The sequence below is a fragment of the Salminus brasiliensis genome, chromosome 11, assembly GCF_030463535.1.
Source record: "Salminus brasiliensis chromosome 11, fSalBra1.hap2, whole genome shotgun sequence".
NCBI lineage: Eukaryota > Metazoa > Chordata > Actinopteri > Characiformes > Bryconidae > Salminus > Salminus brasiliensis.
In genome coordinates, this window is record NC_132888.1 from 23,437,902 (window position 1) to 23,453,274 (window position 15,373).

Below are 15,373 nucleotides of genomic sequence, written 5' to 3' on the forward strand. Positions count from 1 at the left end.
TTTGTCAAACAGAAATAATAACAGCACCAATAATAATAATAATAATATGTTTTTAATTTAATTTAATTTGTTTTGTATTTAAATGATGATGATTATTATTATTGTTATTATTATAGTTATTATTATTATAGTTATTATTATTATTGTTATTGTTATTGCTGCTGTTATTCGTCGTTGTTGTTGTGCAATAATAACAATAATAACAATAATAATAATAATACAGATAAAATCAGCTGTAAGGAATGTGCTCTATCTCTCCATCCACCCACAGCCTTTCCTCTCAGCGCGAGCTCCGGGCAGCGCTCTTTCTCCGGGCAATCTGATTGGACCTCCAGATCAGCGGCTCCCGGCTAGCACTGATCTGATTGGACCTTGCTGCATGTAGACGTGGTACGGGTCCTGAGAGTGTCCACACGGCAGCTTCCCCCGTTCGTCTGAAGCGGGTCTGGGAGAGGTGGCGTGCGGAGCGGCGAGCAGGACTTTTATCAGTAAGGCTCCTGTAGCTTGTTCGGGCTTTTCCGGAGCTCTTCACGTGAGGTGGTCTGAGTTCCTGCTGTCTCAGTGCGTGGTTGGGTGGTGGTGGTTCTCAGAGCTGACGCGAGCAGACCGGAGGACTGTCAACATGGCATCGTACGAAGAAGTCAAAGTCCACGGGTACGACGAGTTTTGCAAAGCTGTGTCTGACAGAAAGGGGAAAGACATCTTTGCTTACTTCAGCGGAGACAAAGATGACCAGGGGCGGAGCTGGTGTCCTGACTGTGTGACAGGTGGGCTTCTCGTGTAGCTAGCACTAGCTAACTTAGCTACTAACACTGGAACTGAGGGGATACTAACAGAAAAAGCCCCTGCCTGAGCTTCAGCTACAGCCACAGCCTCAGCTACAGCCTCAGCTACAGCTACAGCCACAGCCTCAGCTACAGATACAGATACAGCTTCAGCTACAGCTACAGCTTCAGATACAGATACAGCTTCAGCTACAGATAAAGCTACAGCCACAGCTACTGCTTCAGCTACTGCTACAGCTTCAGCTACAGCTAGCCGTGTAGTTCACCAGTGGTCCTTATTGCTGACCTAATCCAAGCTCAACGCAGGACTGGACTTGAAGGGGATGGTGATGGTATCCCACCTAACAACAAATATGACCCTTGCAAAACCTCCACCCCCTCATTCCTCCATCCATCCATCCATCCCTCCATAATTTTTTTTACTTTTTTGAGGTCATATATTATTTCTTCTCCTGTAAAGTTGCTGTAGATACAAGGTGTACATGCATGACAGCAATGATATGTAGAGTTAGAGTATAAAACAATCGTATATAATTTTTAATCCCGTCATCCACCTTGGAAACTGTCCCACTTTGACCACTGGTTTGCCTTAACGATTATCTGAGAGGCTGTTTAAAGCCCAACCGTGCTCGAGTGTAATCTCCCCTTCTTTCCTCTCTCCTTCTCTCCAGCTGAGCCAGTGGTCCGGGGGGAGATGGCTCACCTTCCTGAAGGTTCAGTCTTCATTTACTGCCAAGTGGGAGACCGGCCTTAGTAGGTGTCCTCATCAGCGCTGTTGTGTTGTGAAGTGCCATCCAGTTCCTTCGTTAAATGAGGGGTGCACAGATGTGTTCTTTACTCCAAACATGGTCAACCAGCCCAGATGTGTTTAACCTTTTAACTGCCAAAGTTTTATAGTTGTCCATTCTTTCGTCTCACTCTGAGGGAGTTTCACCCTTGCCAAGGTGGCTAATTGCTTGCTCAGAAGAGGCTCAGACCCTGATAAAGACCTGGCTGGACAGGGCTAAAGGGCTTGTGCAGTCAAATTGGGGTATCGCTTTGCCTTTCCAGTGAATCTATGAGCAGTTCTCTCTGAAAGTTTCCAGACCTCAAATTGACCTCCATGGGTTCTGTTAACTGCCATATTTCTTAATAATTATGTTATGACTGAAGAAGTACCCGATTCTTTATCATCTAATTATTTAAAATGTCCAAGTGCTGGACAGCTGCTTAAATGAGCCCATGGCTGCTGATTGTAGGGACAGTATTTGAGGAGCCCTCAAAATTGGCATCACCTGACCTTTCTTAATGGAAATTGTCAACAAGCCATCACCCTAACTGAAGTCTGAGACTCTGGTAAAGGTTATAATGGCTCAAACCTCTTTGGGGTGCCCAAACCTTTTGCTTGGTGCTCCGTTATGTCCAAGCCTAGGCTACACAGTGGTCAAGACAAATGTAGTAATAATAAACCTGTAAAAATAAACCTTTCCTTTACCTTCAGATTAAACTAATTACAGTGATGTAAGTGTGTGTGTGGTGTTACATGCTACTGAGGTCAATAGTTCAATACTAAGACCACTGAAAACATGTGCTTTAAGATGTGGAAGGACATTTTAAGTCACTGACACTTCTGTTTTCCAGCTGGAAAGATCCTAACAACGAGTTCAAGCAGACCCTAAAACTTACAGGAGTCCCAACTTTACTGCGCTACGGCACGGTAATGCTCACTGATTACGTTGTCCAAAGTTTCTTTAATATCCAAATGTATCTTCACTTTATTGGGATCTGATGAAGAAGCCAAACGGAAGGTCTTGCATGTTTGTTTTTTTGTCTAATCTAATGTGAAACGCCTCTGTGGTGTGTCCACATGAGCCTGATGCTACATCACTAATGATTAGTGTGTTGTGTCCTGTCGTTTGTAGCCCCAGAAGCTGGTGGAGGAGCAGTGTTTCAAAGCAGACCTGGTTCGGATGATGTTCACGGAAGATTAGCACCTCAGGTGGTGTGGCGTTGTACTGGTGTGATGCAAACTCTAAAATACGTCATCAGACATCTGATCTAGTTTGTGCCTTTTTAGTGTCTCTCTGTGACGTTTCATTCTGTTTCATTTGATCATCTTTACTGTGTGTGAAGTCGACTGTAATTTGTCACTGTGAAATGTGCTAATGTCACGTCATGCACTCAGAGAGGTGGGATATGCTCACTAGGGTATGCATGTGTGTCTGGTCCTGTATTAGCATTGTCTATTATAAGTGATTATATAAATTAAATAAATTTGATTTTAGAAATACAAATACGCTCTCCTGTACTGTGTACTGGGTGGGGGGGGGGGTCTGAGGGTTCTGTCTCTCTCAGCTTGACCTGGAATGCAGAAACAAATATTCCTGACTGTAGGAGGCACCCAGGAGCATGACATGCCAGGATAATGCTGCTTTAATTTCCCAAAGCCTCTAAACCTCTGGTGGTGATCATGATGGACTACCGGTTTTAAGGGTTTGTCTGATAGCACTCCCTGGACTGGCCCACACACAGTACAATTGGAAATGAGCTCAGTGTCAATCAAAGATTTACACATGAGGGGCCGCTGTCCAAGAAATGTACACCTTCAAGCTTGACTGGAGTGTGTAGCTGGACCACACAAAGAAAAGCACCTGGAGGAAAGTCTTCTGGTCACATGAGACAAAGATTGAGCTGTTTGGCTACAATGACCTGAGGTATTTTAGTGTGTACAGTACAGTGTGTGTGGAGTAGTGCAGAGTACTGTAGTATAGTGAGTACAGTACAGTGTGTGTGGAGTAGTGCAGAGTACTGTAGTATAGTAAGTACAGTACAGTGTGTGTGGAGTAGTGCAGAGTACTGTAGTATAGTGTGTACAGTATAGTGTGTGTGGACTAGTGCAGAGTACTGTAGTATAGTGTGTGGAGTAGTGCAGAGTACTGTAGTAGAGTGAGTACAGTATAGTGTGTGTGTGTGGAGTAGTGCAGAGTACTGTAGTATAGTGAGTACAGTATAGTGTGTGTGGAGTAGTGCAGAGTACTGTAGTATAGTGTGTACAGTATAGTGTGTGTGGACTAGTGCAGAGTACTGTAGTATAGTGTGTACAGTATAGTGTGTGTGGACTAGTGCAGAGTACTGTAGTATAGTGTGTACAGTATAGTGTGTGTGGAGTAGTGCAGAGTACTGTAGTATAGTGAGTACAGTATAGTGTGTGGAGTGGTGCAGAGTACTGTAGTATAGTGAGTACAGTATAGTGTGTGTGGAGTACTGCAGAGTACTGTAGTATAGTGAGTACAGTACAGTGTGTGTGGAGTAGTGCAGAGTACTGTAGTATAGTGTGTACAGTATAGTGTGTGTGGACTAGTGCAGAGTACTGTAGTATAGTGTGTACAGTATAGTGTGTGTGGAGTAGTGCAGAGTACTGTAGTATAGTGAGTACAGTATAGTGTGTGGAGTGGTGCAGAGTACTGTAGTATAGTGAGTACAGTATAGTGTGTGTGGAGTACTGCAGAGTACTGTAGTATAGTGAGTACAGTATAGTGTGTGTGGAGTACTGCAGAGTACTGTAGTACAGAGTACAGTGTGTGTGGAGTAGTGCAGAGTACTGTAGTATAGTGAGTACAGTATAGTGTGTGTGGAGTACTGCAGAGTACTGTAGTACAGAGTACAGTGTGTGTGGAGTAGTGCAGAGTACTGTAGTATAGTGTGTACAGTATAGTGTGTGGAGTAGTGCAGAGTACTGTAGTATAGTGAGTACAGTATAGTGTGTGTGGAGTAGTGCAGAGTACTGTAGTATAGTGAGTACAGTATAGTGTGTGGAGTAGTGCAGAGTACTGTAGTATAGTGAGTACAGTATAGTGTGTGTGGAGTAGTGCAGAGTACTGTAGTATAGTGAGTACAGTATAGTGTGTGTGGAGTAGTGCAGAGAACTGTAGTATAGTGAGTACAGTATAGTGTGTGGAGTAGTGCAGAGTACTGTAGTATAGTGAGTACAGTATAGTGTGTGTGGAGTAGTGCAGAGTACTGTAGTATAGTGTGTACAGTATAGTGTGTGTGTGTGTGGAGTAGTGCAGAGTACTGTAGTATAGTGAGTACAGTATAGTGTGTGTGGAGTAGTGCAGAGTACTGTAGTATAGTGAGTACAGTATAGTGTGTGTGGAGTAGTGCAGAGTACTGTAGTATAGTGTGTACAGTATAGTGTGTGTGTGTGGAGTAGTGCAGAGTACTGTAGTATAGTGAGTACAGTATAGTGTGTGTGGAGTAGTGCAGAGTACTGTAGTATAGTGAGTACAGTATAGTGTGTGTGGAGTACTGTAGTATAGTGTGTACAGTATAGTGTGTGGAGTAGTGCAGAGTACTGTAGTATAGTGAGTACAGTATAGTGTGTGTGGAGTAGTGCAGAGTACTGTAGTATAGTGAGTACAGTATAGTGTGTGGAGTAGTGCAGAGTACTGTAGTATAGTGTGTACAGTATAGTGTGTGTGGAGTAGTGCAGAGTACTGTAGTATAGTGAGTACAGTATAGTGTGTGTGGAGTAGTGCAGAGTACTGTAGTATAGTGAGTACAGTATAGTGTGTGTGGAGTAGTGCAGAGAACTGTAGTATAGTGAGTACAGTATAGTGTGTGTGGAGTAGTGCAGAGTACTGTAGTATAGTGAGTACAGTATAGTGTGTGGAGTAGTGCAGAGTACTGTAGTATAGTGTGTACAGTATAGTGTGTGTGGAGTACTGTAGTATAGTGTGTACAGTACAGTGTAGTGTTGCGCCCTCATTTGGCCAGACTGACCAGGTCAACAGAGCTAACAGTCTCAGATCCTCTTAAGGGTCAATGAAGGGTCCTGCAGAAACAGATATACATTTGAGCATTGAAAAGATTTCAATTGCTGTCTATACAAGACAAGACAGTCATTAGTGTTGGACACAGATGGAATTTGGCCTCTGTCTCTGACCCATTCGTGCACACACACACACACACACACACACAGTGGCAGTGAGCACACATGCACAGCCATTGCTGCAGTGCCCAGAGAGGGTGAAGGGTCTCAAGGGCCCAACAGTGGTAACTTGCTGAACCCAGGTATCGAACCCACAACCCTGCCATCAGTACACTGGTGCTCTAACCGCTGAGTCACCACTATTTTTGTCAAACATTGCTATGTAATTATGCTCTGGCCTGGTCCGGCCCAACCCACTTCAATCTCACTCTAGGAAAACTGTAAAAGATGGCCACCCTGCTGAGGTTCTCAACACACAATATTCTCTGGAAAGCATGTTGTGTATTATTGTTACTATTACTATTATCATCGATAACGGTAAAATATCATATGTCATATTGCACATCCCTACAGTCCTACAGATAGATTGGTATAGTGGTATGTGACTTTGGACGGCACACGTATAAACATATAAGGTGCAGTACCGCCGTCTGGCCGCTAGATGTCCGCAGTGCCGCGTTTGTTGGACATGGGAGCAGCCAATGAGCGTCGGGCTAAAAGCGGAGCGCATTCCTCAACAGCGTTTCAGTGGCTCGTGCCCACGCGCTCCGCACCGTCGGTGCTCTTAACGGGGGAAACCACATATATACACACACACACACACACGCGCGCGCGCACAACGGCCAAACAGGGGTCCCGGGTTTTTTTTTTTGGCTTCCTCAGAGCCTCTTGGATTCTTTTCCTCTTCAGGTCAGCGGGTCGACCGGCGGCGCAACCGTTCGTCCGTCCGTCCCAGTCCGGAGAGACAGACCATGTCGGAGCTCCTGGTGGATCTGCTCGGGGAGCGGCTCGTGAACGGAGAGAAAGCCGAGGTGGACGTGCACGCGCTGGGCAGCGGGCTGGCGCTGGTCGGCCTGTACTTCGGCTGCAGCCTGAACGCTCCGTGCAGGCAGTTCAACGCCAGCCTGAGCGAGTTTTACAGCAAGTTCAAGAAATCCTCGGAGCACAAAGACAAGCTGGAGGTCGTCTTCATCTCCTCGGATCAGGACCAGAAGCACTGGCAGGACTTCTTGCAGGAGATGCAATGGCCGGCTTTGCCTTTTAAAGACCGGCACAAAAAGGTGAGTGGCGGTGAATCAACAGCGGGCTGAACCGCAGCTGGATACGAGCCCTATAGTCCTGCAGCCGCTGGATTTCCCCCGGTGCTGCTGGTTCTCTGAGCCCGGCGGTGAGGCGTGTTCGGTGGGCTTGGCGAGGTGACCCGGGTCGGTGCTGTTCTCCATGTTTTGTTGTGTTTTGGGAGTGTTTGTAAGACACACAGCCTATAATTTCACCATCCAGCTACTTTCCTGCCCTGTGAAACTGAGGGCAGAGTGGAAACAGCTGATTTCAACGATTTCTGCTCCCTCGGCCTGATACTGCCACATTACACAGCCCCACCAGAACCGTTCACCCCCCCCCCAAACTGCCCCAGACACCGGACATAAGCCCAGAAGATTTTATTTAATTATTTAATTGTATTATTTTATTGTAATGTAATATAAATAAAATAACAGGCGGTTTATTAACTTAACTTTTATTAAGCGTAGTCAAAATGATGCATTAAATAAATATCCAGATTAATGAAATGTAGCTGGCTGTGTGTCTAATAAGCCCTCTAACAGGAGAGCAGGCGCTGTTGAACTGGAGGGTTAGCTTCAGGCTAAAATCACGCGTTTTCTGAAGCACGGCGATGCTAAAAACACCCCTAACAGCAGTCATATTTACTGAGAGCCTCAACTCTGATTATCGTCAAACTCCTAATTATAGTTTACAGGGTGTGGGTTCATAAAAGAGGCCTAAATCACCCACATTTTCTGCTCCAGAGCAGAAATCTACTGACATTATGAACCAGGGCCAGGCTGTGCGTGCAACGCCCTTACTCCCTCACTCACTGGGGCTGTGCTGTGCTGGGAGCATCATCCTGGGTTATTATTAGAGCCTGGGAAAATATATATTTTTGAGTCTTATTTTTTTTATATATATATATATTATTTATATATGTATATTTAAAAAAAAAAAAAAAGGCAGTATTTCCATTAGTTTATAGGCTGGAACTGTGTAGTAGTAACTATTCCTTAGTGTTTTACAGGCCATCCTTATGTAGGCCACAAATGCCCTACTGCAGATTTGATGATTGGGTTCATATCAGAGCTTAAGATGATTGTATTGTATAAGTGGTATTTTCGGAGGGCTATGAGTCTTATTCTCTTAAAGAAAAGCATACTATATTTTCCCACTGGTTTATAGGCTGGAACTGTGTTGAGGAGTGTAACTATTCCCCAGCGTTTTATAGGCCATCCTGCTGTAGGCCGAAAAATGTCCCACTGCAGATTTGATTATTGGGTTAATATTAGAATTTAAGATGATTTTTTTTGAGGAGTAATAAGAGTCTTGTTTGCTCTTAAAAGAAGCGCACAGTGTTTTTCCATTCATTTATAGGCTGGTATTTTGTTTGGGAGCGAAACCATACAGTAGCTCTTTACAGGACATCCTGCTGTAGGCCAAAAAATGTCCCACTGCAGATTTGATCATTCTTGGAATACCAGGAGTGATCTACAAAATGTAATTTATCAGCAGGAACAGATAGGCCTAATATGATTTAGCTCACGAGGTTTAAAGACTGTGGCTGCAGTTTTCCTTGTTTATCGTATGTCTCTGTTGTTGTTAATATTGTGATCCTACAGAAACCACGTTCAAGGCCTTGTGCGACCTCCGTACCTCCATACCTCCATACCTCCATCCCAGTCGCTCACATTACGCTACACGTCTCTAGGGCATTTCGTAAGGCCTTTTTTGCCCCTGGTTTGTGTTTGTTTAGTAATGGCTTATTCCCCGTGCCATAACATGCATCTGGATGCATGGTGCTCCAGTTCACCCCTCTGCTGGTATCGGTTTTAGCCCATTGCCCCGGCTCCTCCTCCTCCTCCTCCCTCTACGTGTGCTGGCATGTTTGACCGGTCACATGCATTTTCACACTCTTTTAGTTATTAATGCTGATGCCACTGTGTGGATCTACATGATCTCTCTGGCGCTGTCAGCAAAGCTTGGAGACAGCGAGTGTGAATACCTGCGCCTGTGTGATGGATGGAGGAGGTGTGGGTGTTTACACAATGCAGGTTGGATTCATGCTGCATTCCTTTCTGGCAGCAAGTCGGTCGTAATAAGCACAACTTAGGAATTATAACCCGGCCATTTTCTTAAAGAGGAATTCCACTGATTTTCCATCCCCTCAAATAGTTTCTAAATTAAATCAGGCAGATGTAACAAAGCATTCAGGGTGGGTTTGGTGGGAGATTCATTGTGGAGGAACTTTGGATTACAGTACAGTGGTGATGATGGGAACTTGTATTATAGGTCTAAATACAACTCAAAAATACCACCAGAGAACAATGATGATGGTAAAACCTGTATGTATGTATGTATTAAGTGTGATATTAAAAACGGTGTTGTGTAATAAGACTAACAGGATTCTTTTATAGCAGAGGTGCCCAATTTATTTGCACAGCAAAGTCCAATGTTTATGGCATGTCAAGGCTCTAAAAAACAAGAAAATCTAGTGGTTAATATGTTGGTTATCTTTACTATGTATTATTAAATTATATTGAAAGAAAGGAAAGTGGTAGCTTAAGGGACTAAAATAGGAGTAAATTTAGTGGTTAAGATGTTGGATTATATTGAAAGGAAGGAAAGTGGTAGGTTAAGGGACTAAAATAGAAGTAAATCTAGTGGTTAATATGTTGGTTATCTTTACTATGTATTATTAAATTATATTGAAAGAAAGGAAAGTGGTAGGTTAAGGGACTAAAATAGAAGTAAATCTAATGGTTAAGATGTTGGTTATTTTTACTATGTATTATTAAATTATATTGAAAGGGAGGAAAGTGGTAGGTTAAGGGATTAAAATAGAAGTAAATTTAGTGGTTAATATGTTGGATTATATTGAAAGGAAGGAAAGTGGTAGGTTAAGGGACTAAAATAGAAGTAAATTTAGTGGTTAAGATGTTGGATTATATTGAAAGGAAGGAAAGTGGTAGGTTAAGGGACTAAAATAGAAGTAAATTTAGTGGTTAATATGTTGGTTATTTTTACTATGTATTATTAAATTATATTGAAAGGGAGGAAAGTGGTAGGTTAAGGGACTAAAATAGAAGTAAATCTAATGGTTAAGATGTTGGTTATTTTTACTATGTATTATTAAATTATATTGACAGGGAGGAAAGTGGTAGGTTAAGGGACTAAAATATAAGTAAATCTAGTGGTTAATATGTTGGTTATCTTTACTATGTATTATCAAATTATATTGAAAGAAAGGAAAGTGGTAGGTTAAGGGATTAAAATAGAAGTAAATTTAGTGGTTAATATGTTGGATTATATTGAAAGGAAGGAAAGTGGTAGGTTAAGGGACTAAAATAGAAGTAAATTTAGTGGTTAAGATGTTGGATTATATTGAAAGGAAGGAAAGTGGTAGGTTAAGGGACTAAAATAGAAGTAAATCTAATGGTTAAGATGTTGGTTATTTTTACTATGTATTATTAAATTATATTGAAAGGGAGGGAAAGTGGTAGGTCAGGGGCCTAAAAGACAAGAAAATCTAATGGTTAAGATGTTGGTTATTTTTACTACGAATTCCTAAATTATATGAAAAGGGAGGAAACTGGTAGTCCAAGGGCCTAAAAGACAAGAACATTCAGTAGATACGATGTTGGTTAGGGAGTGTAAAGTTCTGACACTGTAAGTTTCTCTAGAATTGAGCAAGTCGGACTGACTTTGTTTAGATCACAGCCATTCTGCAGACATTTTAGAGCCCTAGTGGAATTCCCCTTTAAGAGGCCTTTATTTGGCTCTGTGTGCAGGTTGTTTTAGCTGACTCTCTGTTTGGCCTGAACTGTAACTCTGAGATCAGGTCAGTGGGTTTACGGGAGCAGGCTGTTCTTTTCTGCTGAAATGTCATTTCACATTAATTATTCTGCAGACGTTATGCCGTCACATGAAATATGTGATGGCCGCGTACAGCCGGCGCTTGCAGTGCACTGAAGCACATGTGCAGTTAATGCATTTCATTGACATCAAGTGATGGAGTGCAGTGCAGTCTAATGGCTTTTCCTTTATAACGTTCAATAATGCACATTAGAGACATTTAGACATGGTGTGTAAGTATATAAGTGTTTCGGCACCGCTGTCTGACTCTAGCTGTGGTCGAGCTGCTGTGTGAGTGAGCTGACGACTGCTGCCATCATCGCTCTGCAGTGGAACGTAATGAAAAACGCTGCTTATCTTTACGCCGATGCTCATTAAGCAGGCGTTTTGGACATGTGTGTGTTTTCTCAGCTTGCGATGCATTCTTTGGTCAAGACATGAGAAATGCGAGCAGAAGAGGTTGTAGTTGGTAAATGGCGTCTGACCGTACAGGCCTGTTTCCAGTGTAACCCGACCTAATGTACATGAACGTCAGGGAATTCATGCACTGGCCGCTGTGGGTTTGGGTTACAGTGCGAGAGCCCCTCTAAGCTTCGGAGAGCTTTGTGGTGTGATGGTGCTGTGATTTATGGATGTAACATCCTCGCCGGCTCAGTGAGGGTGTGCTGCAGCCTGTGGAAGTGCAGTGGGCACAGATGGGTCTGTGACTGTGTGCTGCAGATGAGCCTCAGCGATATAGAAGGCCCACTCTAGTGCTAGTCCGTCCGTCCGTCCGTCCGTCCGTCCGTCTGTCTGTCTGTTTCTCTACTGCCTCACTGGCTGCAACACAAGCCTAAAGCGTGGTCGGTGCACCCCTGTGCTTAACAGTTGGAAAGGTGATCTTTTCATGACCTTTTGCTTCCCTTTTTTTAATTCAAAAACACATGATCCATGCAGAAGTTTGTGGACACCTGTTGCTTTTGAAATCAAGGGTATAGTAGTGAGATTTTGGGACATTGCTGGAAGGATTTGATGGCATTTGGCCACATAAGCACTAAAGATTACGAATGCCCCTCAAACTTATCCGAGAGGTATTGGCTGGAGCTCTGAAGCAGCAATCTAGAGAAGTCAGCTCCAGTGCTGCAGGGCTTCATACCCCACTGTCTGCTGGACGGCATTGCATTGGGCATGGTGACCTCCAGAGCGTCCTGTTACATCGGCAATGCTTTTCTATGGCAAATCGAACAAGAGGCACTGGCCATTGTATGTCCATCGGTCTGTCTGTCACGTTCCTATATTGCACTCTTATGTCATTCTCATTCTCACTCACTCTCTTCACCTCAAGCAGAGCTTTGCTTACCTAGTCATGCTCAGTTTCAGCTCCCACAGGCCACAATTAAGTCTCATGGTGCTAGGGCCGCGAGACATTCAATACTGTGTGTGTGTGTGTGTGTGTGTGTGTGTGTGGCCTGAATTAAAACGAGGTGAATTCGTTATGACTGAACCAAACCCTCTTGATTTATAATTTAGCTAATAAGTTGGAGCTGACATTGTGTTTGTGTGCGCTCAGGGCGGCTAACCCTTCTCCCCGCTGACCACAGTTTTTTTCTTCAGTTATTGGAGCCACCCATCATCAGTGACCTCATCAGGGCCGTGAGTCCTGGATAATTTTGCCTGGTATTTAGCGTTCGTATTTAATTTTTTTCCCCCTTTTGTTTCCTTCATTTTTGCCCACCCATAGTTCTGGGGTATTGAGGAAGGCTGACCCCACAGGGACGCGTCTGGGCTGGCACTGCCTTACAAGGACACACAGCAGCCGTAGCGGCTAGAGCAGCTCGTAAATCAGTTAGGGCCTTGGCCCGAGCCCCGGTCTGCCAGCGGTGGTAAGCAAATGGCAGTGTGGGGGAGTACAGGCGGGGATCACACATCAGGGGAAAGAGACTCTGGGGGAGAGAGAGAGAGAGAGAGAGAGAGGGAGAGGCCTCCTGTTCAGGCACTGTGCCATTCTCCACCACTCTGCTCTGTAGGCACCGAGGCAGCTGCTGGATTCTTTCGTGAGGGATAAGGGGTGCTGTCATCAGGGCGTCAGCGTGGCGACTAGGCTGACCAGCTACCGGATCTGCTCGTCACATCCCGGAGCCGAGCCTCTGTGGCTGCTTTGATTTCAGGGTCGCTGTCTAGAGAAAGCCCAGGGCCTTATCTGTAGGCGATAGCGCTGGCTTCTTATCGGTGAGCGGTGTGTTTGGCTCTGGAGGTTTCTCTCCACTTTGTCCTGCTGAGTGACAGCTCGCGCTGATAATACCGCTGAGAAGGAAGAGAGCGGAAAGATGAGGTTGAGGAAACGGAGATTGACGTGAGAGATGGACCAAAGGTTGTCCGATCGGCCGACCTGAGTGGATCTGTAATTCAGAACTCTGTTGTTGGTTGTTTCAAATAAGTGCTTTTAATGTTACTGGGAAATGACTGATTTCCCACTGCTACAGATACCCCACCCACCAACCAGCCAGCCAGCCAGCCAGCCAGCAATATCACAAAGGCTATAGAACAGCGGTGTATTAAATGGCTTAGTATTGACAGCACCACTCTATTCCGAATTCACTCTATTCCGTGAGTCGATTCAGAATCGTTCATGTCCACGTTGAGATGAATCTAAGAATCTTATGTTTCCCCCCCACCCCTAATAGTGGGCAACATCAGCTTCACTGTGGTGGACAATAGGCTCAACTCCAAGGCCAGACAAGCACATCGCACTAGAACGGTGAGAGGCCTTGGGCTAGGCTCCTTCAGCACTACATTCTCCTACCTGTGTCACATGATTCAAATAGAATTCGCTCTTGGTCAGAGCTTCAGCCAAATGCCATGAATGTAAATAGGATTATTCAAATGATTCAAGTCCTGCTGGATCGGGTGGTCCGCCATAAACGTACGGTTTGTCTGGAGTAATCTCTGTGGTGAACACCGCCTATCCTGCCACTCTAAATGACCACAGCTCTCCCTGGCTGTCTCCGTAATGTACAAAACGAACGGCCAGACCTCCCTTCTGAAAAAATAAGGTAAATATTTAACACGGTTTATTACCCCTTAGAGTTTAGCGTGTTCGATTTAACAGCTGACCCTGGTGTCCTGTGGTGTAACGTGCAGCTGTGGACGCCTGTTCTGAGGAGCTCTCTGACCAAATTCAGTGTATGGAATGTGGGCAGGCACCTGTAGAACCCGAGAGGGGGGCCAGAGAGGTACTTTGCGAGGCTTTGGCGACGCTCGCTCCACTTGCCAAATTTAACTCCTCACCCCTGGCTAGACTGACTCCCACCTCCTTTCTAAGCCCATTGTGTTTCCTCGGACTGAATGGACTGAAAGCACTGTAACGCTGCGAGCCGAGACAATGGGAGTGTGGACATGGCCGCTCCTGGAAGAGAACTTGTTTCCCAGGGTTTGAGTTACTTACACAAAGCAGCTGAAGTCGACTCCAGGGCGGGCGGCAGACGGGCCGAAATCCCTCCTCCTCCTCCTCCTCCTCCTCCTATTCTCCGAGCAACCTGAAACTGCTCTGCACTCGGCCGTCTGCGGAGGGGAAGTTTAACAATAGCTGTCAGGCTGCGAACTTTGACAAATTGGGAGATCTGAGGACAAGCTTCAGATTGTTGCTTGATTCTTGATTAAAGGCAGCTGCTCTACATAGATCTATGAAGTCTCCAAACGGGATGAGATGTTGTGTAGAGGTTTTAATGTAGCCCCAAAAAGAGTTGAGAGCTGCTGTTGAGAGTCAAAGAACCCTTTTTGGTTGGAGTAGAGCCTGGGGTAGTTCCATAGACGGCCCTAAAAGCCATCTATTCCATAAGAACGTCTACGGTTCCACTGCTGAAGACGTATGTTTAAGATGCTGCGGTTAGATAATCTCAAATGCAGATTAGAGTGGAGTGGAAAAGCAGTTTGAAGCACTTTGAGGAAAATCTTCTATTTTAGGCTCTTTTAGTTGGAATATGGACGAGGGTACAGAGCACCGTATGGAAAAAACCAAGGCGCTTTGTCCGAGGCGGTTTCGCCAAACCTCTAGTGAAGAGATTTGCATTCAGGTGTTGGGTTTGCGTGTTCCGCTCACAGTGCGCAGGGGCTCTTCAGGCTGAAGCTGTGCTAAATGATGCCTTGAAGTTCAGCGAATGTGAGTGCAGAGCTGTGTGAAATCAGTGCCGCTCAACTGCACCCGTTGTGTACGTTTGACCCGGTTGGCCTTCCCGACCCTCATTTCTCCAATTACTCCCTGCTTTGACTCTAGGCCCTGCTAGCATTTCCTGCTTAACAACTGCTTAATTGCTTTTTTTTTAATTATTATTTAAATTTGTCACAGTTCAGAGTACCACATGCTAACATATGTTTAGTAGACACTCTTATCCAGAGCTGCTTCGGTAGATGTGTTGCCCAGTGACTCGTGGGGCCCTGTTTTGCATCCGGCGCAAGGCGCATCGCGATGCCCACGGCTTGCTCACCTTGCACCTTGCACCCTGCTCGCCTTGCTCACCTTATACAGTCATGCCCGAAAGTATTCATACCCCTGTCAAAGTTTGACTTAAATTTACTTTTATTTAACCAGAAGTTATATTTTTGCCTGGAAACGACACAGGCATCTCCCAGGAGATAACACGATGATGTACAAGAGGCATCATTGTGGGAAAAAATATTTCTCAGCTTTTATACACATTTGAACAAAAAGTGGCATGTCCAAAATTATTCATACCCTTCTCAA

General features: G+C 44.7%; 2 protein-coding genes across 2 annotated transcripts in view; both read left to right on the forward strand.

Moving 5' to 3' along the window:
* Positions 1-411: 411 nt before the first annotated feature.
* On the forward strand, positions 412-3,058 carry txndc17 (thioredoxin domain containing 17). The gene is made up of 4 exons (XM_072691256.1): positions 412-767; positions 1,457-1,538; positions 2,406-2,481; positions 2,687-3,058. Exons 1-4 carry the CDS (start codon positions 623-625, stop codon positions 2,753-2,755), a joined length of 372 nt encoding a protein of 123 aa, XP_072547357.1. The 5' UTR covers positions 412-622; the 3' UTR covers positions 2,756-3,058.
* Positions 3,059-6,289: 3,231 nt separating this feature from the next.
* nxn (nucleoredoxin) overlaps positions 6,290-15,373 on the forward strand; it is a 91,869-nt gene continuing 82,785 nt past the window's right edge. The window contains exon 1 of the mRNA XM_072691259.1: positions 6,290-6,815. Coding sequence (XP_072547360.1) covers positions 6,507-6,815 — 309 coding nt within the window. The 5' untranslated portion in view covers positions 6,290-6,506. The remainder of the gene's footprint in view (positions 6,816-15,373) is intronic.

Bases quoted from the DNA above. Each gene is read 5' to 3' on its own strand.
- txndc17 (XM_072691256.1), top strand. From the start codon at position 623: ATGGCATCGTACGAAGAAGTCAAAGTCCACGGGTACGACGAGTTTTGC. The intron at 768-1,456 runs GTGGGCTTCTCG...CCTTCTCTCCAG, and splicing joins GTGTCCTGACTGTGTGACAG to CTGAGCCAGTGGTCCGGGGG. The intron at 2,482-2,686 runs GTAATGCTCACT...TGTCGTTTGTAG, and splicing joins CTTTACTGCGCTACGGCACG to CCCCAGAAGCTGGTGGAGGA.